General features: G+C 45.5%; 1 protein-coding gene across 1 annotated transcript in view; it reads right to left on the reverse strand.

The window, feature by feature from the left end:
- nnt2 (nicotinamide nucleotide transhydrogenase 2) overlaps nucleotides 1-27,534 on the reverse strand; it is a 75,835-nt gene that overhangs the window by 42,717 nt on the left and 5,584 nt on the right. The window contains exons 3-11 of the mRNA XM_078427498.1: nucleotides 19,094-19,323; nucleotides 17,880-18,097; nucleotides 16,032-16,119; nucleotides 15,523-15,611; nucleotides 13,035-13,222; nucleotides 7,755-7,888; nucleotides 6,058-6,249; nucleotides 2,412-2,565; nucleotides 1,087-1,248 (exon numbers count right to left, since the gene is read on the reverse strand). Coding sequence (XP_078283624.1) covers nucleotides 1,087-1,248; nucleotides 2,412-2,565; nucleotides 6,058-6,249; nucleotides 7,755-7,888; nucleotides 13,035-13,222; nucleotides 15,523-15,611; nucleotides 16,032-16,119; nucleotides 17,880-18,097; nucleotides 19,094-19,323 — 1,455 coding nt within the window. The remainder of the gene's footprint in view (nucleotides 1-1,086; nucleotides 1,249-2,411; nucleotides 2,566-6,057; nucleotides 6,250-7,754; nucleotides 7,889-13,034; nucleotides 13,223-15,522; nucleotides 15,612-16,031; nucleotides 16,120-17,879; nucleotides 18,098-19,093; nucleotides 19,324-27,534) is intronic.

Genomic DNA, 27,534 nt, shown 5'->3' on the forward strand with positions numbered 1-27,534 from the left:
AGGAGATGAGGAGGAATTTCTTTAGTCAGAGGGTGGTGAATCTGTGGAATTCAATGCCGCAGAAGGCTGTGGAGGCCAAGTCAATGGATATTTTTAAGGCGGAGATTGAAAGATTCTTAATTAGTACGGGTGTCAGGGGTTATGGGGAGAAGGCAGGAGAATGGGGGTGAGAGGGAGATAGATCAGCCATGATTAAATGGCAGACTTGACGGGACGATTGGCCTAATCCTGCTCTTAGAACTTATGACCAAGTTGTAAACAATTTAAGTCAAAGGGTTTATTTTATTATCCCCACAGAAAAAAAACATGCCAACTAACATTTACAAATCATACTTTTAATCAAAAAAACGCCATTTGTTTATGTCTGAACTTCATCCCGGTTCTCCGGGGTTCATGGTTCTTCTCCGGGGTTCATGGTTCCCCTCAGGTCAGGCCTTATTGATTGGTGTCCATGCACGATATTGTAACACTGAGTGTAAAGTGCCTGTCCCAGTTACGCGATTTTTAAGGCGATTGCCGGCAACTTTCAAAGTCGTAGCAGATCGCCAAAATTTTATTTTACCCAACGACAATGACCACAACAATGCCAAGTCAGGTCAATACAGGTCACTTTATTTGTGAAACCAGCACCTGGCTAAGAGATTACACCGTCTTCGGCAACATCGCGAAATTCCCACACTTACCTGACCGTCAAACTGTCGCCTCCAATCTACCTGTCAAATGTCCTGACGGTAAATAAATTGGTTAAACAAAACTATCTTCTGGTATCTTCAAACGCCTTTTCTTAATTTAATATTACGTGCTTCTAAATGCATCTGCGACAACCTAGCAAACCTGGGGACAGCGTGCGACAGACAGCGCCCGCAATAAGCTACGATACCTGGCGACAAGCCAGCTGTCGCCGAGAAATTTCTACCTGGAAATTTTTTCCGCGACGCGCCGAGGTCTGCTACGATTCATTGAAGACTCCTCACGATCATGCCCGCGCGCGACACCCCTGGCGAACATTCGGCGACAGCCTAGTCGCTGGCAGTCACCTTAAAATCGCCTAAGTGGGACAGGCCCTTAACTCTGCAAACTACTCACCGGAGATGGCGTTGGTGACCGACATGAGTGGCGAGTGGAGAGATGGCGCGACGCCCCACACAGTGTGATAGCCCACGATGCCGGCGAGTCCAAACGTCGTGACCATCTGGGTGAAAGCAGCATTTGGAGCACTTATTCCCAGTCCCAGCGTTCCGACCATACCTGGGAACCAACATTGGTGCTCTTTCAATGACAGGTTTTGATTCAACTCCGAGCACAAATATTTATTATCAGTAAGACGAATTTCCTGCTTTCTTACTGATGAAAAGTAATAAAACAGATACCGTCTCTGCACAGAGGAGGTGTGCCAGCATTACATACACCTTCATTATTAATAATGTGTAGAAAGGAACTGCTGGTTTATACGGAAGGTCGACTCAAAATACTGGGGTAACTCAGCGGGTCAGGGTGCATCGCTGGAGAAAAGGAATAGGTGGCATTTCAGACTCTTCAGAGATGCTGACTGATCCACTGAGTTTCTGTAAGTTTCAATGAGGTCCCCCCTCAACCTTCTAAACTCCAGCGAGAAGAGGCCCAGTGCTCATCTATATACGAAAACTCTCGTTTGTTATCTTGTTTGTGACTGGACTTCAGCCAAAACGGTACACGATAGCGCGACAGTTTTAGGCCCACCTTACTCACCATTGTCACTTTAGTGATAATGCAAGTAGTTTTATTCAAATCGGTGTTATATTTTTAAAGTTATTCACATTTTAAAGTTTAAATCTATCTCCTAGGGGGGGAGAGGGAGGGAGGTTAAGGGGGGTTGAGGGGGAGGGGGAAGTGGGGAGGGGAGGGAGGAGAGGGTGCTGCACCAATGCAGGAGAGGTTAGGGCCCAACTTGGTCTAGTTATTAATAAAACTGATAATGCAAATTATTTTGAGCTGATTTCATGAATCCGTGAATCAAAACAGGAGTCGATTATAACATTAAGGGTGGCACTGCGGTAGAGTTGCTGCCTCACAGCATCAGAGACTGGGTACGATCCTGACTACGGGTGCTGTCTGTGCGGAGTTTGTACGCCCCCCCCCCCCCCCCCGTGACAGCGTGGGCTTTCTCCGGGTGCTCCAGTTTCCCCCCCATACTCCAAAGATGTACAAGTTTGTAGCTTAATTGGCCTCTGTAAATTGTCCCCAGTGTGCAGGGTGTGGATGAGAAAACATAGAGAGCTAGTGTGAACAGGCAAGTGCTGGTCGATGTGGACTCGGTGGGCCGAAGGGCCTTCATCCCCTTCTGTATCTCTAAAGTGTAAAGTAAAGTCACAGAGGAAACTAGACCGCTGTCTGCCTAAACGTGAACAACATGGACATTCTTGTTTCCTTACCTGCTGTGTAGACACTGGCAGAGGTCATTGTCGTTGTGAAAGGTGAAACTACGGCCTTCTTCTCGCCTTCCAGTTCGGCCGCAGATTTTGGTTTGACGGGTGCAATCACTGGAACATTTAGCGGCTGGGGGGCTGGAAACAGGTTTTTGCCTTCCTGTGTACAAAAAGTGTTAAATCCTCACAATTCCACCCCTTTTAAATGAGAATCAATTAGTAATACTTTAAATACACGCGCAAAATCTATTTCAATAGACAATAGACAATCGGTGCAGGTATAGGCCGTTCGGCCCTTCGAGCCAGCACCACCATTCAATGTGATCAGGGCTGATCATTCTCAATCAGTACCCCGTTCCTGCCTTCTCCCCATACCCCCTGACTCCGCTATCCTTAAGAGCTCTATCTAGCTCTCTCTTGAATGCATTCAGAGACTTGGCCTCCACTGTCTTCTGAGGCAGTGAATTCCACAGATTTATAACTCTCTGACTGAAAAAGTTTTTCCTCATCTCCATTCTAAATGGCCTACCCCTTATTCTTAAACTGTGGCCCCTGGTTCTGGACTCCCCCAACATTGGGAACATGTTTCCTGCCTCTAACGTGTCCAACCCCTTAATAATCTTATATGTTTCGATAGCATCCCCTCTCATCCTTCTAAGTTCCAGTGTATACAAGCCTAGCCGCTCCAGTCTTTCAACATGACAGTCCCGCCATTCCTGGAATAGAGTTGCACAGCATGAGAACAGGCCCTTCGGCCCACCTTGTCAATGCCGACCAAGTTCGCATGGTTACTTTGGTCCGAAATCAGTAAATGGTTCAATCTAAAATAACCTGCAAGAACATAAATATTTTTAACGTGGCAAAACTCACAAAGTGCTTCAGAAATCTATCATCAATCCAGGCATTGATGGCGACAAAGGTGATGACATTAGAAGTGTGCTCAGAGATAGGTTTTGTTCGGGGGTAACAAATAAAGAGAGGCAGAGCTGTTTGGGTCCGAAGCAAGAGGAAATTCTGAAGCTTAGAACCCAATCAGCGGAATGCATTCAAGAGAGAGCTAGATAGAGCTCTTAAGGATAGCGGAGTCAGGGGGTATGGGGAGAAGGCAGGAACGGGGTACTGATTGAGAATGATTAGCCATGATCACATTGAATGGTGGTGCTGGCTCGAAGGGCCGAATGGCCTCCTCCTGCACCTATTGTCTATTGCACAGTTGGGAACGCCTCACGGCGCCAGGCACTCGGGTTCCACCCTGACATCCGTGTGGAGTTTGCACGTTCTCCCTGTGACCACGTGGGTTTCCTCCCACATCCCAAAGACATGCAGGTTTGTCTTCTGACTTGACTACTTGACTTCTGTAAATTGCCCCTAGTGTGTAAGATGCGAAAGTGGGGTTACCATAGAACTAGTGTACGGGTGATCGATGATGGGCCTGGGTCAAAGGGCCTGTTTCCACTCTGCATCACTTAAACTAAAAAAAATAAACAAAAACCTCCTCTTGATTTTACTGGAATCTAGATTGAAATTGAATTAGCAAGGGGGAAATCATTATTTAAATATGAAGCTGACTCTGGGAATGAACTGAAGTTTCCCTGGGTACTGCAAGGTCAACATGCAGCCTTAAGAAGAGTACAATCTGGTAATCGGCTTTCAAAGGTAGACACAAAATGCTGGAGTAACTCAGCGGGTCAGGCAGCATCTCTGGAGAGAAGGAATGGGTGACGTTTCGGGAAACGTCACCTATTCCTTCTCTCGAGATGCTGCCTGACCCGCTGAGTTACTCCAGCATTTTGTGTCTACCTTCAATTTTAACCAGCATCTGCGTTTTCTTTCTTACACGATCAGCTCTTTCGGTTTAGTTTAGTTTATTATTGTCGTGTATACCGAGGTACAGTGAGAAGCTTTTTTGTTGCGTGCAATCCTGTCAGCAGAAAGATAATACATGATTATAACCGTCCAGTGTGCAGATACAGGACAGAGGGAACAAAGTTTAGTGCAAGATAAAGTCCAATAAAGACTGAGCATAGTTAGAGTAAGGAATGCTGCAGTTGGAGTAGAGGTTTAATGTGATTGCAGATCCACTTCTGGGACTAGCACCCAGAGAATCGCCTGAGTTTGGCGCCATTTTAGGTGAGAGTTCAATGGCCCCACACCGGCCTTACACTGCCCAATTCAACTTCACGTTTAGAAAAATTATTCAACTAAAATGCAAGTTTAATACTTGTTGTTTGCCGCGTAAGAAGACATTTCAATCTTCACTAATTTCAGTCTTTTCATAATGTGTGGGAAGGAACTTCAGATGCTGCTTTAAGCTGGAGGACAGACATAAAAAGCTGGAGTAACTCAGAGGGTCAGGCAGCATCTCTGGAGAAAAAGAATAGGTGACGTTTCGGGTCGAGGCCCTTCTTCAGACTGAAGAAGGGCCTCGACCCGAAACGTCACCTATTCCCTTTCTCCAGAGATGCTGCCTGACCCGCTGAGTTACTCCAGCATTCTGTGTCTATCTTCAGTCTTTTCATAATTCAATTAAAACTCTGCACATCGGGAATAATGTAATGTAAGGGTTAAACAGACTGTCAGCTAAAATGGAGTTGTCAGCTAAATTAGATGCACTGCATTTCCAACCCTGCTTAGGAAAACAAGTAGATGTTTTCAAAGAATGCTGGGGCTAATTCAAAGCGACCAGTCGATCATAAGGACACCTGCAAGGTCACTGAGATAAGCTTTGCTTTCCCAGAGACATCCGAGACTAGCTCGGTGTCTGATAGGACATATACAGTAACTCATGCCATTATGCTACCAAGGCAGAGAGCTAGTTTGACACAAAATCACCTGCTGTTGTTGGAGATTAAAATCATTATATAAATACATGCTTCTACCATGAGAGACAGAGCATCATCTTCGGGGAGAGAAAAGAACTTCACCAAGTAGGGAGAGAGAGGAAGAGCTCGGATCGTGGTGTGTGTGCGGTGCCAGCCAGTGCAGACTGCAGACTCAAATACGCAGTGGGGCGTAATTTTAAAAAATATTGTTCCTTTATTGATAGTTCGGTGTTTTACTTGTGTTTGCTTTAACAGGGCAGCACGGTGGCACTGCGATAGAGTTGCTGCCTTACAGCGAATGCAGCGCCAGAGACCCGGGTTCGATCCTGACTACGGGTGCTGTCTGTACGGAGTTTGTACGTTCTCCCCGTGACCTGCGTGGGTTTTCTCCGAGATCTTCAGTTTCCTCCCCCACTCCAAAGATGTGCAGGTTTGTAGGTTAATTGGCTTGGTAAATGTAAAAATTGTCCCTAGTGTGTGTAGGATAGTGTTAAGATAACTGCAGATGCTGGTACAAATCGAAGGTATTTATTCACAAAATGCTGGAGTAACTCAGCAGGTCAGGCAGCATCTCGGGAGAGAAGGAATGGGTGACCCAACGTCACCCATTCCTTCTCTCCTGAGATGCTGCCTGACCTGCTGAGTTACTCCAGCATTTTGTGAATAGGATAGTGTAAAATGTGCGGGGATCGCTGGTCGGCGTAGACCCGGTGGGCCGAAGGTCCTGTTTCCGCGCTGCATCTTTAAACTAAATAAATTGTTATTTGTGCTTCCTCTATTCATTGATCCGAATCCTTGAATCCTGCATATACGTCATAACAAACACACACCTGCATTACTACAGTGCCTCTGGTAACGTGGTCCATTGTACCGTAGTTAAATTCCTCCTTGGGCTCGTAGTAAAAGTATTCCTTGTCAGCACTTATCGCCTTCAGCAACTTCAGCACGTTGTTTGAGTAGAGGCTGCTGGCCTGTGTGGCCATTCGGCTTGGCAGGTCCGTATAACCTACGTGGGTCACCCCCTGGGCAGGGCAAAGGGCAAAGGGCAGAGGGCAGAGTTAGCAAGGACATGCTGATAGCTTTTCCAGAAACAAAATTCCATTTCTTCTTTAGACCAGATAAACACTTAGCACTCTCACATAGAACAATACAGCACATGAATATAGACCCAAAATGCTGGAATAACTCAGCGGGTCAGACAACTTCTTTAGGTTAGGAGGGAGAGACAGAGCAGCCATGATTGAATGGCAGAGTAGACTTGATGGGCCAAATGGCCTAATTCTACTCCTATTCCTTTATGACCTGATGACTTATGAACATCTCTGGAGAAAGGTGGCATTTCGGGTCGAGACCCTTCTTCAGACTGAAACGTCACCTATTACTTTTCTCCAGAGCTGCTGCCTGACCCGCTGAGTTACTCCAGCACTTTGTGTCTATCTTCGATGTAAACCAACACCTGCAGTTCCTTCCTACACAGTACAGCACAGGAACAGGCCCATCTGCCCTCAATGTCCATGGCAAAGATAATGCCAGATTAACATTGACAAGGAACTGCAGATGCTGGTTTATGGTAAGAGGCAAAGTGCTGGAGTAGCTTAACGGGTCAGGCAACATCTCTGGAGAACATGAATAGGTGACGTTTGGGGTCAGGAGCCTTTTTCAGTCCCCACTGTCTGAGGAAGTGTCTGAATAAGGTTCCTGACTGCAAATCCCCTCTGTCTACATGTGATCCATGTCCCAACATTCCCTGCGTATCCAAGTGCTTATCGAAAAGCCTCTACCATCATTCCTTCCTCCACCACCACCCATGGCAACACATTCCAGGCGCCCACCACACTCTGCGTAAACAAAAAAGGTCGCTCCACTCCTCTCCTTTATGCTTTGCCCCTCTCAAAAAGGTACGCCCTCACGGGAACTGGCGTGAGGGTGGGGGAGAACAAAGGACCCAGCCTGGGGGGACCGCCGTGAGGGGGCGGGGGGACAAATAAGGACCTGGCGTGGGATACTTTGTAACGTTGTCGGCACCCTTTATGTAGCGACTCTTTGCATACCTTGGGTCGTCAAAACAAAGAATATCACTGTGACTTGTCACATGTTACAATTATAAAGTATCAATCATTCATTCACTCTTGTCTTCGGACACTTCCACTATGGGGACAGTCTAAGCCTCTCATGACTCTTCAAAACTACTTTGTCAGGGCGGCACGGTGGCGCAGCGGTAGAGTTGCCGCCTTACAGCGAATGCAGCGCCGGAGACCCGGGTTCGATCCCAAGTACGGGTGCTGTCTGTACGGAGTTTGTACGTTCTCCCTGTGACCTGCGTGGGTTTTCTCCGAGATCTTCGGTTCCCTCCCACACTCCAAAGACGTACAGGTTAATTGGCTTGGTAAATGTTTTTTTTAAATTGTCCCTAGTGGGTGTGGGATAGTGTTAATGTGCGGGGATCGCTGTTCGGCGCGGACCCAGTGGGCCGAAAGGGCCAGTTTCCGCGCTGCATCTCTAAACTAAACTAAACTAAATTACTAACCTTATGAACATAGACTTCTTCAGGTTTTGTTGTAGCCACGTTCCCACCAGCCTCGGCTGCCAGATCAACGATGACAGAACCTTCCTTCATTGTTTCCACCATGTCCTTGGTGATAAGAACTGGTGCCCGCTTCCCTGTGAACCCACACATCAGGTAGTATTAGCAACATGTTAATGAGTCGACCTTGCTTTTACCTTTCCTGCGCGTGGCTGCAGAAACACAAGATTGTGTCAAAGCATAAGTACGTCGACCAGCCTGAAGGAGGATCCTGGCCCTGAAACTTTGCCTGCCCACTCCCTCCACAGAGGCTGCCTGACCCACTGAGTTCCGTTTGGTTTAGTTTAGTTGGAAACAGGCCCTTCGGCCTGCAAAGTCCAGGCTGCCCACTGATCACCTGTTAGACAATAGACAATAGGTGCAGGAGGAGGCCATTCAGCCCTTCGAGCCAGCACCGCCATTCAATGTGATCATGGCTCATCATTCTCAATCAGTACCCCGTTCCTGCCTTCTCCCCATACCCCCTGACTCCGCTATCCTTAAGAGCTCTATCGAGCTCTCTCTTGAATGCATACAGAGAATTGGCCTCCACTGCCTTCTGAGGCAGAGAATTCCACAGATTCACAACTCTCTGACTGAAAAAGGTTTTCCTCATCTCAGTTCTAAATGGCTTACCCCTTATTCTTAAACTGTGGCCCCTGGTTCTGGACGCCCCCAACATTGGTAACTGTTCACACCTAGTTCTATTCCCTACACACCAGGACAATTCACAGAGACCAATGCACATACAAACCTAAACGTTGTGTTACTAAAACGTTACTAAAACTGCCGTAAAGGAGAAGTGTGTACCAATCGAAGGCAATGATAAAGAGAGCAGCATTGCTTCAACATATAACATATAACATACAACAACTACAGCATGGAAACAGGCCTGTCCGGCCCTACCAGTCCACGCCGACCATTCTCCCTGACCTAGTCTCATCTACCTGCACTCAGACCATAACCCTCCAATCCCCTCCTATCCATATACCTATCCAATTTACTCTTAAATAATAAAATCGAGCCAGCCTCCACCACTTCCACCGGAAGTCCATTCCATACAGCCACAACCCTCTGAGTAAAGAAATTCCCCCTCATGTTACCCCTAAACCTTTGTCCCTCAATTCTGAAGCTATGTCCCCTTGTTGGAATCTTCCCCACTCTCAAAGGGAAAAGCCTACCCACGTCAACTCTGTCCATCCCTCTCAAAAATTTAAAAACCTCTATCAAGTCCCCCCTCAACCTTCTACGCTCCAAAGAATAAAGACCCAACCTGTTCAACCTCTCTCTGTAGCCTAAGTGCTGAAACCCAGGCAACATTCTAGTAAATCTCCTCTGTACCCTCTCCATTTTGTCGACATCCTTCCTATAATTTGGCGACCAGAACTGCACACCATACTCCAGATTCGGCCTCACCAATGCCCTGTACAATTTCAACATTACATCCCAACTTCTATACTCGATGCTCTGATTTATAAAGGCAAGCATACCAAACGCCTTCTTCACCACCCTATCCACATGAGATTCCACCTTCAGGGAAAAATGCACAGTTATTCCCAGATCCCTCTGTTCCACTGCATTCCTCAATTCCCTACCATTTACCCTGTACGTCCTATTTTGATTTGTCCTACCAAAATGCAGCACCTCACACTTATCAGCATTAAACTCCATCTGCCATCTTTCAGCCCACCCTTCCAAAAGGCCCAAGTCTCTCTGTAGACTTTGAAAATCTACCTCACTATCAACTACTCCACCTATCTTAGTATCATCTGCATATTTACTAATCCAATTTGCCACACCATCATCCAGATCATTAATGTAAATGACAAACAACAGTGGACCCAACACAGATCCTTGGGGCACTCCACTAGACACTGGCCTCCAACCTGACATACAATTGTCAACCGTTACCCTCTGGTATCTCCCATTCAGCCATTGTTGAATCCATCTTGCAACCTCACTATTAATACCCAACGATTTAACCTTCTTAATCAACCTTCCATGTGGAACCTTGTCAAATGCCTTACTGAAGTCCATATAGACAACATCCACAGCCTTGCCCTTATCAATTTCCCTGGTAACCTCTTCAAAAAATTCAAGAAGATTAGTCAAACATGACCTTCCAGGCACAAATCCATGTTGACTGTTTCTAATCAGGCCTTGATTATCCAAATAATTATATATATTGTCCCTAAGTATCTTTTCCATTAATTTTCCCACCACAGACGTCAAACTAATAGGTCTATAATTGCTAGGTTTACTTTTAGAACCTTTTTTAAACAACGGCACAACATGCGCAATGCGCCAATCTTCCGGCACCATCCCTGTTTCTAATGACGTTTGAAATATTTCCGTCATAGCCCCTGCTATTTCTGCACTAACTTCCCTCAATGTCCTAGGGAATATCCTATCAGGACCTGGAGACTTATCCACTTTTATATTCTTCAAAAGTGTCCGTACCTCCTCTTCTTTAATCCTCCTAATTTCCGTCACTACTCTACTTGTTTCGCTTACCTCACATAATTCAATATCCTTCTCCTCGGTAAATACCGAAGAAAAGAAATTGTTTAATATCTCCCCCATTTCTTCCGGCTCAGCACATAGCTGTCCACTCTGACTCTCTAATGGACCAATTTTATCCCTCACTATCCTTTTGCTATTGACATATCTGTCGAACCCCTTGGGGTTTACTTTTACATTACTTGCCAAAGCAGCCTCATATCTTTTTTTCGCTTTTCTAATTTCCTTCTTAAGATTCCTTTTACATTCTTTATATTCCTCAAGAACCTCATTTACTCCCTGCCGCTTATATTTATTGTATATCTCCCTCTTTTTCCGAACCAAGTGTCCAATTTCCCTGGAAAACCACGGCTCTTTCAAATTATTATTCTTTCCTTTCCACCGAACAGGGACATAAAGACTCTGTACTCTCAAAATTTCACCTTTAAATATCCTCCATTTCTCTATTATATCCTTTTCATAAAACAACAATTTCCATTTCACTCCTTTTAAATCCTTTCTCATCTCCTCAAAATTAGCCTTTCTCCAATCCAAAATCTCAACCCTTGGTCCAGATTTGACCTTCTCCATAATGATATTGAAACTAATGGCATTATGATCACTAGACCCAAAGTGCTCCTCAACACATACCTCCGTCACCTGACCCATCTCATTTCCTAACAGGAGGTCCAACACTGCCCCTTCTCTGGTAGGCACCTCTACGTATTGCTGCAAAAAACTATCCTGCACACATTTTACAAACTCCAAACCATCCAGCCCTTTAACAGAATGTGATTCCCAGTCTATATACGGAAAATTGAAATCACCCACAATCACCACTCTGTGCTTACTACTAATATCTGCTATCTCCTTACATATTTGCTCTTCCAATTCTCGTTCCCTATTTGGCGGTCTATAATACACCCCTATAAGTGTTGCTAAACCTTTCTCATTTCTGAGTTCCACCCAAACAGCCTCCTTAATCGAGCCTTCTAGTCTGTCCTGCCAAAGCACTGCTGTGATATCCTCCCTGACAAGCAATGCAACACCCCCACCTCTTGCCCCTCCGATTCTATCACATCTGAAACAATGAAATCCTGGAATATTTAATTGCCAATCGCAACCCTCCTGCAACCATGTTTCACTGATCGCCACAACATCATACTTCCAGATGTCAATCCAGGCTCTAAGCTCATCCACCTTTCTTACAATGCTCCTAGCATTAAAATATACACATTTAAGGGACCCATCATTTCTTATTCTCAGTTTATTTCTTTTCCCTTCTTTCTCTCCTACATATTGGGTCTGAGTGTTTCCCTTTTCTGCCTCCTGCCTCACACACTGCCTATTAGCTATCTGTGTTTGAGTCCCTCCCCCCAACCGTACTAGTTTAAAGTCTCCGCAGTTATTTTAGCAAATCTCCCCGCCAGGATATTGGTTCCCCTCGGGTTCAGATGCAACCCGTCCTTTTTGTACAGGTCATACTTCCCCCAGAAGAGGTCCCAATGATCCAGAAACTTGAAACCCTGCTCCCTGCACCAGTTCCTCAGCCACGTATTTATCCTCCACCTCACTCCACTCCATGTCTGGGTTATATTATAGAACCTTAGTCACTGCCAGGCCAATGGAACCAAAATGTGTACAGGTGCTACCCGGCTTACGATGTTTTGACTTGCGATAGTTCCACTTTGCGATGATGCAAACGGCATAGACCTGTAGCGAGTCGCCGCTCGCTTCCGGCCACGTGATCGCGTGTATCACAATGCATTTCGACTTACAATACGGTCGGTTTCCGATGGGTTTCTCGGAACGGAGCCCCATCGGAAGCTGAGAAGCACCTGTATTTGTCTATTTCTCTTAGGGCAGCACGGTGGCGCAGCAGTAGAGTTGCTGCCTTACAGCGCCAAGGTCCCGGGTTCGATCCTGACTACGGGTGCCGTCTGTACGGAGTTTGTACGTTCTCCCCGTGACCTGCGTAGGTTTTCTCCGAGATCTTTGGTTTCCTCCCGCACTCCAAAGGCGTATAGGATTGTAGTTTAAGAAAATGCATTGAGTCTGAAGAAGGGTCTCGACCCGAAACGTCACCCATTCCTTCTCTCCCGAGATGCTGCCTGACCCGCTGAGTTACTCCAGCATTTTGTGAATAAATAGGATTGTAGTTTAATTGGCTGGGTACAAAATGTAAAATTGTCCCTTGTGTGTGCAGGATAGTGTTAGTGTGCGGCGATCGCTGGTCGGTGCCGACTTGGTGGGCCGAAGGGCCTGTTTCTGCACCATATCTCTAAACTAAACTAAGCAAATTGAACGAACCAGCTTCCCAAAGGAGGAAGATTGATTCTAAATATTGCACTTTGATTTGCACAAATGAAAAATGTTCCATGCCTCCGGGGTGGCATGCTGACTCAGCGGTAGAGTTGCTGCTTCACAGCGCCAGATACCCGGGTTCAATCCTGACTACGGGTGCTGTCTGCATGTTCTCCCCATGACCGTGTGGGTTGCCTCCGGGTGTTCCCCCCACATCCCAACCACGGCAGGGATTGTCCCTGGCGTGTAGGTTAGAACTAGTGTGAATGTGTGGTCAGTGGTCGGCGTGGACTCGGTGGGCTGAAGGACCAGTTTCCATGCTGTATCTCCAAACTCAATCCTGTGGAAAAACCCAAACTCTTAAAAGAGATTTTGCAAGTAGGATAGCAAGATCGTGAGTACATCATATACACAGCTTTTTACGTTTAAAGTTGTCATTACCTGGAATGAGTGCAGTTGTGATGATGATGTCCACGTCTTTGCACTGTTTGGCAAACAGTGCCATTTCTGCTTCAATAAATTCTTTTGACATCACTTTAGCATATCCACCAGTCCCTTCTCCAGATTCCTTCACATCCACCCTGAGAGGTTCTGCTCCAAACGATTTAAACTGTTCCAGGGCTTCATCTCTATACAAGGATTGTACAAATCGAACCGACTTAGGTCAACTGGTCAGAAAATACAACTGGGCTGGAATAATGGTTGGAACTCATGTTTAGAGGGCCCCGACAAACCCCTCTCGCTAATGTGTAGCAGACAATACTCTAATTACCCGTTAAAATCTAATATTGAGATCACAAATCCAACAATTTTTAACCAACTCATCAATCTTTGTTGTATTGATGAAAGAATGGGCCGACTGGGCTTGTATTCACGGTAATGTAGGATGAGAGGGGATCTGATGGAAACATATAAAATCCTTAAGGGATTGGACAGGCTGGATGCAGGAAAAACGTTCCCAATGTTGGGGGGAGTCCAGGACCAGGGGTCGCAGTTTAGATTTAGATTTAGAGATACAGCGCGGAAACAGGCCCTTCGGCCCACCGAGTCCGTGCCGCCCAGCGATCCCCGCACATTAACACTATCCTACACACACTAGGAGCAATTTTTACATTTACCCAGTCAATTAACCTACACACCTGTACGTCTTTGAAGTGTGGGAGGAAACCGAAGATCTCGGAGAAAACCCACGGAGGTCACGGGGAGAACGTACAAACTCCGTACAGACGGTGCCCGTAGTCCGGATCGAACCTGAGTCTCCGGCGCTGCATTCGCTGTAAGGCAGTAACTCTACTGCTGCGCCCCCGTGGCGTATGGGGTAGGCCGTTTAGGACTGAGATGAGGAATCTGTGGAATTGTCTGCCACAGAAGGCAGTGAAGGCCAATTCACCGAATGTTTTCAAGAGAATTACATATCATACTTAAGGCTAATGGAATCAAGGGATATGGGGAGAAAGCAGGAACCGAGTACTGAATTTGGATGATCAGCCATGATCATGGCTCAAAGGGTCTACTCCTGCTCCTATTCTCTATGTTTCGATGTTTTCTCTACCAAATCAATCGGAGCAGCACAGTGTCGCAGCTTATACAGCTGCTGTCTTACAGCGTCGGAGTCCTGGGTTCAATCCTGACCCCAGGTACTGACAGTGTGGAGTTTTCACGTATTACTTGTGCCCGCGTGGGTTTTCTCTGGATGCTCCGATTTTCTCACACATCCTGACACATGGAGGTTGGCAGGTTAATTGGCCGCTAAAAACTGTCCCTTGTGTACGGGGAGTGGTAGAATCTGGGGGGTAGATAACTGTAGGGAGTGAATAAAGTCGCACCCTGGCCACTCTCTCTTCTCCCCTCTCCTGTCAGGCAAGAGGTACAGAAGTGTGAATATACACACCTCCAGAATCAGGGACAATTTCTGCCCAGCTGTTATCGGGCAACTGAACCATCCTACCAACAGCCAGAGAACTGTCCTGAGCTACTATCTACCTCATTGGAGACCCTTGGGACTATATTAGATCAGACTTTCCTAGACTTTATCTTGCACTAAACATTATTCCCTTTATCATGGATCTGTACACTGTGGACGGCTAGATTGTAAACAAATATTGTCTTTCCACTGACTGGTTAGCACGCAACAAAAGCTTTTCACTGTATCTCGGTACATGTACCAATAAACTAAAATCAAAAAAATTGGATTGGATTTGTGTAGGATTAATGTAAATGTGTGGTTGATGGTCAGCATGGGCTCAATGGGCCAAAGGGCCTCTTTCATTGACTATGACTATCTGTTTTGGAAACTAGATTAACTCAGATGTGACTCCTGATGCCCCCAGTTAAGAAAACAATGCAAATCAACTGTGCTGACCTCTGCATTCAATTCATCAGCCACCCCAGCTAAGAAGACAAATTTAAATCACTCTCTCTTAAAAAGTGTCAACACTTTTATGTGGCCGCATGAAGTTGAAGCTTGTCCTTTCAACTGAACAGTTTTCTCTAGGTTTGAATTGTAGCGTTCTGGCCATATCGATCATATTTTATATCATGGGTTTCTTATGCATTTTAAACGTTTTATGTGTAGTTTAGTTAGGTTTAGAGATACAGCGCGGAAACAAGCCCTTCGGTCCACATCGACCAGTAATCCCTGTACACACACTATCCTACACACTAGGGACAATTTACAATTTTATCGAAGCCAATTAACCTACAAACCTGCCCGTCTTTGGAAACCGGAAAACTCACACGGTCACGGGGAGAGCGTAAAAAACTCCGTACAGGCGGCACCCATAGTCAGGATCGAACCCGGGTCTCTGCGACTGTAAAGCAGCAACTCTACCGCTGTGCCACTGCGCCACCCCAAACGCTCATGCGCATTTTGGAGTGTGACATTCAGACTGAAAATAACATTTGGTGGACTTTCTGTAAAAATAATTACCTCGTGTCAAAACCCCGGACGATGGCTCCCAGAGATTTTGCCGCTCCGGCAGCAGATAAACCGGCAACACCGCCTCCAATGACCAAGACCTTGTGTAGGTAACGGGAGAAAATCACAAGAGAACAAAACAATAATTACAGCTGGTTCGTTTCTTGTACAGTTACTTGGATGGAAGTGCACAATTTTTACACCACTTATATCCAAAACACAGTGCTGGAGTAACTCAGCGGGTCAGGCAGCATCTGCGCAGGGAATAGACAAGCGTCGTTTTAGGTTGGGACCCTACTTCACACTCTGAAGAAGGGTCCCGATCTGAAACGTGTGTAATCATTCTCTCCGCAGTTGCTGCCTGACCCGCTGCATTACTCCAGCACTTTGATCAAGATTCCGGCATCTCCATTTCCTTGTGACACCATATTTCCAACATTACCCCAGCTTTTTGTGTCTATCTTCAGCGTTGCAATACGGCCGCACAAAATTATAAATTCTACAGCACTACAAAGTTTTACCTTTGCCGGAGGTACTTTTCCAGCTGCTGTTATCTGACCCGTGAAAAATCGACCAAAGTGGTTTGCTGCCAATACCACGGACTTGTACCTGGACGGAAGATTTGAGAACATTTAGATCGACTTCAGAACACCAGCATTATCACAACAAAGAAAAACATTCAGCAATCACTGCGCTGACATTCAGGCTATGGAGACATTGTGTCCACGGACACAAAGTCTAGCTTCAGTTTAGTTTATTGTCACGTGTACTGTGGTACAGTGAAAAGTCAAGTCAAGATTATTTGTCACATACACACACACACGATGTGCAGTGAAATGAAAGTGGCAATGCCTGCGGATTGTGCACAAAAAAGAATTACAGTTACAGCATATAAATAAAGTTAATATAGAGAAGACAAAATTTAGTCCCTGGAGTTATTAAAGTTATAACAGTCCTGATGGCCTGTGGGAAGAAACTCCGTCTCATCCTCTCCGTTTTCACAGCGTGACAGCGGAGGCGTTGCCTGACCGTAGCAGCTGGAACAGTCTGTTGCTGGGGTGGCAGGGGTCCCTCATAATCTTGCTTGCTCTGGATCTGCACCTCCTGATGTATAGGTCCTGCAGGGGGACGAGTGTAGTTCCCATGGTGCGTTCAGCCGAACGCACTACTCTCTGCAGGGCCATCCTGTCCTGGGCAGAGCTGTTCCCAAACCAGACTGTTCCCAAACCAGCTGAGTTACTCCAGCATTTTGAGTCTATCCTCAACAAAAACATGCATCTATTTTTAGACACAAAATGCTGGAGTATTTGTGTTTCGACCCGAAACCAGCCGAACAGGATGCTCTCTACAGCCCCAGAGTAGAAGCAATGAAGGATCCTCAGAGACACTCTGAATTTCCTCAGCTGCCTAAGGTGGTAAAGGCACTGCTTTGCCTTACCCACCAGTGCGGCAATGTGCGTTGCCCATGTCAGATCCTCTGTGATGATCGCTTTCAAAGGGCCCGTTTCCATGTTGAATCACTAAACTAAACTAATACCAAAAACATACATGTGTGGAAAGGAACCACAGATGCTGGTTTACACTGAAGATAGACACAAACTGCTGGATTAACGCAGCAGGACAGGCAGCATCTCTGGAGAGAAGGAATGGGCGACGTTTCGGGTCGAGACCTTTCTGCAGACTGAAGTATCTCGAACCGAAACCCCACATTCCTTCTCTCCAGAGATGCTGCCTGTCCTGCTGAGTTACTCCAGCATTTTCAGTCTATCCTCATCAAAAACATGCATCTATTTTTAGACACAAAATGCTGGAGTATTTGTGTTTCGACCGGAAACGTCAGCTATTCCTTTTCTCCAGAGATGCTGCCTGCCTATTTAGGAGGGCGAGTTAGATCAGCCATGATTAAATGGCAGAGTAGACTTGATGGGCCGAATGGCCTAATTCTGCTATCACTTATGACCTTATGACCCGCTGAGTTACTCCAGCATTAGGTGTCTACCTTCGGGGTAGACCAGCATCTGCAGTTCCTTCCTATGCATCTATTTTTGTTCTACTTCCACTGCTGCAGTTCTGCCTAAATCTATGTTTCTTCCATAGCCACATCAAAGTTCTTCCCTTCACCATTAGTTCTTGTCTGATCGCAGACACAAGCATTAATAGTAGTAAAAATAAAACTGGTAATTGCTATGAAATGTCATAGAGTCATAAAACGTGGAAACAGGCCCATCGGCCCAACTTGCACACACTGACCAACATGTCCCAGCTAATCTAGTCCCACCTGCCTGCGTTAGGCCCATATCCCCCCAAACCTGCCTTATCCATTTATTTAAGTTCCACTTTTTCCCGTTAAAAACAAGTATCCAACATACCCTGCAATGTTAGCCATGGAGCTAAGGGCATCGTACCCCTGAGCTATGGTAACTCGAGGGACCTGGTCCATCGCTAGGACAGATGTCTTGCGTTGTGCGAGCTTCATCATGAGATCGGCGTTTTGCGCTGGATAGATGAAGCTGACAAGGGTAGACTTCTCCTTCAGCAGCTCTGCTTCATGCGCTCCCAACTCCTCGTTGAAGGTTGGAGCCCTGACCTGCACAAGAGCAAGAAAAGAAAAGATAGAAATTCCTGAACTCATCGGGTAACAAACAGGTGAAAATCAAGAAAAATTAAAATCACCTATCAATTTGGTGGAGATAGACACAAAGTGCTGACGTAACTTGGCGGGTCAGGCAGCATCTCTGGAGAAAAAGGAATAGGTGAAGTTTCGGGTCGGACCCTTCTTCTGACTGAAAGTGGGAGGGAGGGGGTTAGTGACGAGCTGAAGGTGAAACAAGACCAGGACAAGGCGGTCTGTTCTTGCCCCCAGCTCTTCACCAACCCTACCTCCTCCCCCCCCCGCCTCAAAACATGAAAAAACATTTGGACAGCTACATGGATAGGATAGGTTTAGAGGGATATGAGCTAAAAAGGAAGGCAGGTGGGACTAGTGTAGATGGGACATGTTGGTTGGAGTGGGCCTGTTTCCATGCTGTATGACTCTATGTGTGATATAAGGATAGATGAGTTGCGATTAGTGAAGTCAGAGGAAGGAATGTTGGTGGAAGGAGAGGGGAGAAATGGGCGTGAGTCCAGGTAGGGTACAGGGAAGTGGGGTGTGGATTTTGGTTAGTTACCTAAAATTGGAGAATTCAATGTTTGTACCATTGGATTGTAAGCTACCCAAGCTGAATATGGTGCTGTTCCTCCAGTTCACCCTGGCAATGGAGGAGGCCCTGGACAGAAATGTCATTATGGGAAAATACTGAGGAGTATTTAAATATGAGAAGTTAAAATGCTAGTCTTGGAGGAGTGTGCGTTAGAATCGGCAAAGCGATCGCCAAGTCTACGCTAGGTCTCACTGATGTAAAGGAGGCAATCCGGAACTCCTCAGTAAAATTAAATTCTCCGTTGAGCAAACTTCAAAATCTTGTTTAAAAATAGTCAAGTTAATATGAATGAAGATAAAAGTACACATACACACACACACAATCTCCTCTTGGATTATCTAAATATTTTAAGATACTTGAGTCAATGGTGGGAGGCAAACCTTTAGGACAATATCAGATCCAAAGACATCTTTTGTATCATTGATAATGGCCCCAGCCTCTCTGTATTGGTCATCGGAGAACCTGGCACCATCACCAGCTGTTGTTTCCACTTTCACAGTGAAGCCTTGCTTGACCAGGGCTTGGACACCCACTGGAGACATCGCCACCCTTTTCTCATTCTTGAAAATTTCCTTGGGAATGCCGACCACCAGATCTTTATAACGGACACCTGTTGTAAGGCGACAGAAAATATCTCAGCGAAAAAGCGTTGTAGGTAAAAGATTAAAAAACAGCTTCAAATTCCTGAGCATTAACATCACGGATGGCCTGCCCTGAGCCCAGCACATGGATGTAATCTAGAAGATGCACTGCTGAGTTTAAAGAGATTCAGCGTTTCCCAATCCCAAACTGGCAGATGTACTGTTGAAAGTATCTCCTCATAGCGGTGCAACTGGTAGAGCTGCAAGATATTTTAGACAGAGTACCAGAGGGTTTGATGCTTAATGTTATCTGAAGAAGGATCTCGACCCAAAACATCACCCATTCCTTCTCTCCAGTGATGCTGCCCGTCCCGCTGAGTTACTCTAGCATTTTGTGTCTATCTTCAGTGTAAACCAGCAGCTGCACTTCCCCATCCATATCTCTATGACTCCATCTCCCCTGACTCTCGGTCTGAAGACAGGTCTCGACCCGAGACGGCACCCATTTCTTCTCTACAGAGATGCTGCCTGCCCCACTGAGTCACTCCAACATTTTGTGTCTATCTCCAGCAACCGCTGTTCTATGAGGTTTAAAATAGTTATGGATAAAGACAGGGCAGGCCCCCAAGTTAAAATTCAGAATTCAGGCTAGACCAAGTTTGATTGTATTAGACAGGAACTTGCTAAACTTGATTGGAGTAAGTTGTTTGTTTGCAAAGGACCGGAAAGTATGATACAATACAATACAATACAAACTTTATTGTCATTGTGCAGTGTACAAGTACAGAGATAACGATGCTCTTAAAAGTGTGAAGACAAGAGTTCAGGACATGCATGTACATGTGGAATGAAGGGCAAGGCAAGGAAGCTTGATGACCAGAGAAATTGAGGCTCTGGTCAGGAAAAAGGAGGCATGGACAGATATAGGCAGAAGGGATCAAGTGTTCATAAGTTCTTAAATGATAGGAGCAGAATTAGGCCATTCGGCCCATCACGTCTACTCTGCCACTCAATCATGGCTGATCTATCTTTCCCTCCTAACTCCATTCTCCTGCCTTCTCCCCATAACCTCTGACACCCGTACTAATCAAGAATCTTTCTATCTCTGCTTTAAAAATATCCATTGACGTGGCCTCCACAGCCTTCTGCGGCAATGAATTCCACAGATTCACCACCCTTTGACTAAAGAAATTCCTCCTTATCTCCTTGCTAAAGGAACGTCCTTTAATTCTGAGGCCGTGACCTCTGGACTTACACTCCCACTAGTGGAAACATCCTCTCCACGTCCACTCTATCCAGGCCTTTCACTATTCGCTAAGTGTATCCCTGGAGGAGCATACTTAAGAAGAAAATATGGGCCACGCAAAAATTAGCCAAGAGATAGCTAAGAAATTTTATAAATACATAAAGAGAAAGAGTTACTAGAGAGAGTCAGAAACCAAAACAGTCATCTCTGCGTGGGGCTGCCGGAGAATAGCAAATTCCTCAATGAGTATTTCTCCTCTGTTTTTAGTGTGAAGAAAGACAAAGAACTTGTGACAGTTAAAGTAGATGTATTGAGGACATTCGTATTATGGTTGACGAGGTGCTGAACATCCTAAGGTGTATGAAGGTAGATAAATCTCCTGGCCTTGGTCAGATATATCTGAGGATGCTGTGCGAAGCTAGAGAAGAAATTGCAAACGCCCTGGTTGAGGTATATGGATCATCATTAAACGTGGGTGAGGTGCCAGAAGACTGGAGCATGGCTAATGTTGTGCCTCTGGTTAAGAAGGGCTGCAAGAGAAAGCTTGGGAACGATAGCCCAGCGAGCCTTACCTCTTGTAGTAGGAAAGTTACTGGAGAGGATTCTAAGGGATAAGATATAAATGCATTTGGACAGGCAGGGCTATTGTGGCAGATTGGGTAAGTTGCTGTCTAGCTGAGCCAAAGATTCCTGGGCAAAATAATGGCAAAACTGAGACTTGCCAGCAACTTAACCAAACGTCATGGGACTGGCAAAATCCAGGAATTGAGGATGGGGAGAGAAAGACAGAGAGTGGAGGGATATATAAGAAAATAACTGCAGATGCTGGTACAAATCGAAGGTATTTATTCACAAAATGCTGGAGTAATTCAGCAGGTCAGGCAGCATCTCGGGAGAGAAGGAATGGGTGACGTTTCGGGTCGAGACCCTTCTTCAGTCTGAAGAAAGGTCTCGACCCGAAACGTCACCCATTCCTTCTCTCCCGAGATGCTGCCTGACCTGCTGAATTACTCCAGCATTTTGCGAATAAATACCTTCGAGAGTGGAGGGATTATCACTGTTGGCTTTCAGCCGCCACAGGTTAGAGGTTCTTTGGTCAAACATTAACCGCTCCTCCGGCCAGCACCGATCATGCAGCCTGGATTGGACTGGAGTAAAGAATCACACGATTTCAGAGGCGGTTCGATCTGAATACATGAGAAGAGGGAATGAATAAAGATGCCCACATTCCACCACGAAAAGTGGAGGCACAGGTTGGAAACTGTTAGTGGAAGATCACACGAGGAAATAAAGGTCAATGATCCTTTGGGAGATGACAGCTTGACCTTCACTGATGGGTCAGAGTCCTATCGTTGGCAGAGCCATAATCACAGACTTGGCATTCAGCCTCTACATACGGTTGCATTTGTCCACTTTTCAGGACATAATCTGCAACTTAATCCTAATTTTTCCTCAAGGTGGGAAGAGTGCGTCACTGTTTAAAATTGCTGCAGTCCTTCTGAAGAAGAATGTTGTTGGGCTGGAGACACAAGAAACTGCAGTTGCTGGAACCTTGAGCCGAAAGCAGAAGGTTAATAAGGGTGTTACTAGCACCCTCGATTAGCAAGGGTGTTAGAGGTTATGGGGAGAGGGCTGGAGAACAGGGTTGAGAGGGACAGATAGATCAGCCACGATTGAATGATGAAGTAGACTTGATGGGCCGAATGGCCTAATTCTGCTCCTAGAATTTATGACCTTATGAAGGTAGGTGGAACTCTTATTCATAAGGTGGACCAAACGCAGGTAGGTGGGACTAGTGTAGCTAGGACACGTTAGTCGTTGTGGGCAAGTTGGGCCGAAGAGCCTGTTTCCACACTGCATCACTCCATGACTCTATAACTCAATGCATGTGTGGATGGAATGAATAGACGTTTTGGATCGGGACCCTTCATTGTGAGGAAGGATCCTGACCTAAACGGTGCATTCCCTCCACAGATGCCGATTCCGCCATCATCGCCCAAAGCTTTTCACTGTACCTCAGTACATGTGACAATAAACTAAACTGACCCGCAGAGTCCCTCCAGCCTTGTGTTTTTTGCTGAGTTTAGGTTGGTTTGAGTGAATAAATGCCTTGGGTGCCAACACTGCCTCGTCCCACCTGTAGTTGACCTTCCAGTGAGGTTGGAGGTATCCAGGCAAGTGATATTCAATCACAATCCTGACTTGCGCCTTTTATTTGATGGAAATTCATACTTCCCTAAGTTATAGGTGCAGAGATAAAGACCATTCGGCCCATCGAGTCTACTCCGCCATTCAATCATGGCTGATCTATCCTACCCTCTCAACGCCATTCTCCTGCCTGCCTTCTCCCCATAACCCCTGACACCCATACTAATCAAGAATTTATCTATCTCTGCTGTAAAAATATCCACTGACTTGGCCTCCACAGCCGTCTGTGGCAATGAATTCCACAGATTCACCACCATCTGACTAAAGAACTTTCTCCCCAAGTCATTTCTAAAAATATGCTTATTTTAAAATTCCAAATAAAATGTAAAAAAATATAGTCAAAAATAAGTAAGTAAAAATAAAAGGGCTCTTTTGTGTCAGGATGCCGTCTGTCAATTCCCTCCACACATGCTGCCTGACCCGCTGAGTTTCCCCAGCATGAGTTCCTCCAGCACCTTTACTCAGAATTCCAGCATCTTCAGTTCCTTGCGCCCCAATTATCACCTTCTTTAATGATCAGATTGCAGCACTGAGCGGCACGGTGGCGCAGCGGTAGAGTTGCTGCCTCACAGCGCCAGAGACCCGAGTTCAATCCTAACTACGGGTGCTGTCTTACGGAGTTTGTATGTTCCATCCATGACCTGCGTTGATTTTTCCCGGGAGCACCAGTTTGCTCCCACTATAAAGACATACATGTCTGTAGATTAATTGGTTTGGTAAAATTGTAAATTGTACTATGTGTAGGATAGTGTTAGTGTGTGGGGATCGCTGGTTGGCATGGACTCGGTGGGCCGAAGGTCCTGTTTGGTACTTTCTTAGATTAGTTTAGTTTAGAGATGTAGCGCAGAAACAGGCCCTTTCGGCCCACCGGGTCTGCACCGACCAGCGATCCCTGCACATTAACACTATCCTACACCCACTAGGGACAATTTTTACATTTACCAAGCCAATTAACCTACAAACCTGTACGTCTTTGGAGTGTTGGAGGAAACTGAAGATCTCAGAGAAAACCCACGCAGGTCAGGGGGAGAACGAACAAACTCCGTACAGACAGCACCCGTAGTCGGGATTGAACCCGGGTCTCCGGCGCTGCATTCGCTGTAAGGCAGCAACTCTACCGCTGCGCCACCGTGTCGCTCCATAAGTCTGATCTCTCTAAAGTAAACACTGGTAGCCTCCGTTCACCATCCTCCAGCAGTGTTTTCCACCTTCACCCTCCCCTGCCCCCACCTGGCTCCATTTGCCTCATCCTCATACTGCTTATCTCCCCTCTCGATCCTGATGCAGAGTTTCACTCCGAATCGTTGACCATTCCTTTCCATCCAGACGCTACTCGACCTGCTGCGTTTCCCCAGCAGAAGCTGATTGCTGCAACATAATCTGCAGGTTTTAATTTGTCCACTGGGCATGAATTGTCCGACATGTGCTACTGTCAGAGGTCATTGCAGCAGGGGGCAGAGCCCCGAGAAACTGGATCATTCCTGCTCCCATTTGCACACTCAAAATTAGCACAATGATGGCCTTGGGCAATTTACCGATGGCACTTGAGAAACTTAACAACGTAATACCTGAATACTTAATTATAATCAGATTACATTAGCTTAGGCCTTCAATTAAATTATATTTAAGTACTCAAATATCTTTTATCCATCATCCCTTAGTAATGCTTTGCATTGTATTAATAACATTGCATTGCATGCCACCCTACTTTCAATCTAATTTGCAGATATTAATTGACTTATTAATTCTCAGGAATTCCCTCCCTTAACCTTCTTATCTGCCTTTTCTCTTTTAAGAAGCTCACAAAAATCTCTTTATTTTTAAACAGCCAAGACAGGTGCAATGGGTGTTTATTATACTAAATCAATTGGGAATCAAATCTTCAAAAGTGGTCAAAGATAGACACAAGATGCTGGAGTAACTCAGCGGGACAGGCAGCATCTCTGGAGAGAAGGAATGGGTGACGTTTCAGGTAGAGACCAAAGAAAGGGCGTAGTTCTGGCCACATCTTCTGAAATAGCGAGATTAGATGTGATCACCATGACACACTGGTCACTGCGACACAGAGCCCCCTTCCAATCTGAATCTTGGCCCTCGACCTGTGATCCCTCTCAACATCTATGAACTCCTCCACCAACTTCCCTCAAATACAACTTGAGAGATTAGAGTCATAGAGTGTGGAAACAGGCCCATGCCAACCAACATGTCCCATCCACACTAGTCCCACCTGCCTGCGTTTGGCACATATCCTTCTAAACCTGTCCTATCTATGTACCTGTCTGTACGTTTCTTAAACAATTGTACCTTCCTGGCAGCTCGTTCCACACACATACCACCCTTTGTGTAAAAAAAAGTCTTCTCTCTCTCTTTATGCCACCACTGACACTGATGTTTGGACTTCTCTGTGCCACACTTAGCAAACGCCTCCCTCAACCTAAATGTCTCGCTAAAATCTAAACACTAGAGAGCATAGCTTCAAGGTGAGAGGGAGAGAGTTTAAAGGAGATGTGGGGGTGGGTGTTTTTTGTTACACAGAGTGCTGGGTGCACGGAACATGTTGCCTGAGTGGTGGTGGAGGCAGATGTTATAATGCCACTTAAGATGCTTTTAAACAGGCATGTGGATGTGCAGGGAGTGGGAGGAATTTGGATAAGGTGCAGACAGGGGAGAGCATCATAAGACACAAAGTGCTGGAGTAACTCAGCGGGACAGGCAGCATCTCTTGAGAACATGGATGTTCTGGTGACGTTTTGGGTGGGGGCCGTTCTTTAGAGAGTGTATTCAGACTCCTTTTGTATGAACCAGCATCTACAGTTTCTTGTTTCTAACCTGGCATCATGTTCAGCACAGACATTGTGGGCCGAAGGGTCTGGTTAATATTTAATGTTCTAAATCCACACCCCTAAAACAAAACACTTTAACATATGGTTAGAGTGTTTTTGACTCTAACCATTATCTCCTCTTTCTAAACAGTCCATATGTTGACTTATCATCTTGTTTTTAAGATACTCTGTTCTATTTATCTGCATTGACACCACACTATAAGCTGAATCACTGAAAGTTCAAAAATGGAAATTATCACATCCATTTTGGAATGGACAAAGTTGGCAGGTTCCCATGGGAACTTTTGCTTGTGCTTTTGTCGTTTTGCCACAAATTAGCAAGATAGACATGTTCTTCACTCCCTAGCACATAACCATGGAGGACAATCAGCCTGCCCTTCAGCAAATGGTGAAAGACTTCCTTGGTCCACCAAAGTGTTCTGATACAAAGAGTGAAACACTGAGGTGAAGAATATGGTCACACATAAGCCAAGTACGATTAAAGGCCTAATTCTGCTCCTAGAACTTATGAACTTATCATCATATCATATCATCATATATATACAGCCGGAAACAGGCCTTTTCGGCCCTCCAAGTCCGTGCCGCCCAGCGATCCCCGTACATTAACACTATCCTACACCCACTAGGGACAATTTTTACAGTTACCCAGCCAATTAACCTACATACCTGTACGTCTTTGGAGTGTGGGAGGAAACCGAAGATCTCAGAGAAAACCCACGCAGGTCACGGGGAGAACGTACAAACTCCTTACAGTGCAGCACCCGTAGTCAGGATCGAACCTGAGTCTCCGGCGCTGCATTCGCTGTAAAGCAGCAACTCTACCGCTGCGCTACCGTGCCGCCCTATGAAAAGAGGTTCCCTAAAAAGAGGGCATCAGTGAAACCATCAACGTTTTGTGACTGTGGAGCTTTTGAATTGTTACATTTCCTGATTTTTTAAGAACAGATTTTTCAAAATCTAAATTTAAATTCTCAAACTGCACAGTCCAATGTAAGGTTTCATTCTCTTGATTGTTAGTTCAGAACTTAATTTACTGCAGGATCAGTCATACATACGTCCATAATACTATCACAAGCCTAACTACTTCACTGCGAGTTGAATCTCAACCTTTTGGTTTGCTCGTCCTGTGATATTGCCAACACAGTTAATCAGTGATTAAAATTATCAGAGCTAAATTGCCCGCTGAACTGCCTTGAGAATATTAAATGGAATTATATGAAACATTAAATTATTGGACTTCCAACCAGACAAATACAAGTCCAAATTCCACTCTCAATAATATCTGAACTCATACCAAAGTTGTCTGAGGATGCCAGATCAAGCTAAACAGAACAACAAAACAGACCGTGGCAGAGTAGAAAGCCCATTCTATCCCCTTCAGTTAGAGGTCATTGAGTCAAACAGGACCTTCGGCCCAAACTGCCCCCACCGACCTTTCCCACAAAGGGCTTATTTTAGTTGCGTTTCGTTTATTACCAAAGGGTGGTGGATGTATGGAACAAGCTGCCGGAGGAGGTAGTTGAGGCAGGGACTATCGCAATACATCAGAAACAATTAGACAGGTACATAGATAGGACAGGTTTAGAAGGATATGGGCCACACGCAGGCAGGTGGGACTAGTGTGATGGGGCATGTTGGTCGGCGTGGGCAGGTTGTGCCGAAGGGCCTGTGATCACACTGTTTCACTATTTTTTAGAGGTGTCGGTATGCCATAACTTCACAAAATAAAACACAGCTCACAATTGATATTTAATACATACATTACTAATTATTACCCATCAATACTTTCTGATCTTCTGTGACAAGCCAAATTGGCATATTTGTATATTTAAAATTGACACCAACATGAAACAGAACACATGGGAGAAAAAAGCTTAGCATAGGATCACAGATGCCATTAACTGTCTTTTAAAAGGGAAAGGTGATTTAATATTTGGTAGAGC

Source organism: Rhinoraja longicauda, chromosome 33, assembly GCF_053455715.1.
Source record: "Rhinoraja longicauda isolate Sanriku21f chromosome 33, sRhiLon1.1, whole genome shotgun sequence".
Taxonomy (NCBI): Eukaryota; Metazoa; Chordata; class Chondrichthyes; order Rajiformes; family Arhynchobatidae; genus Rhinoraja; species Rhinoraja longicauda.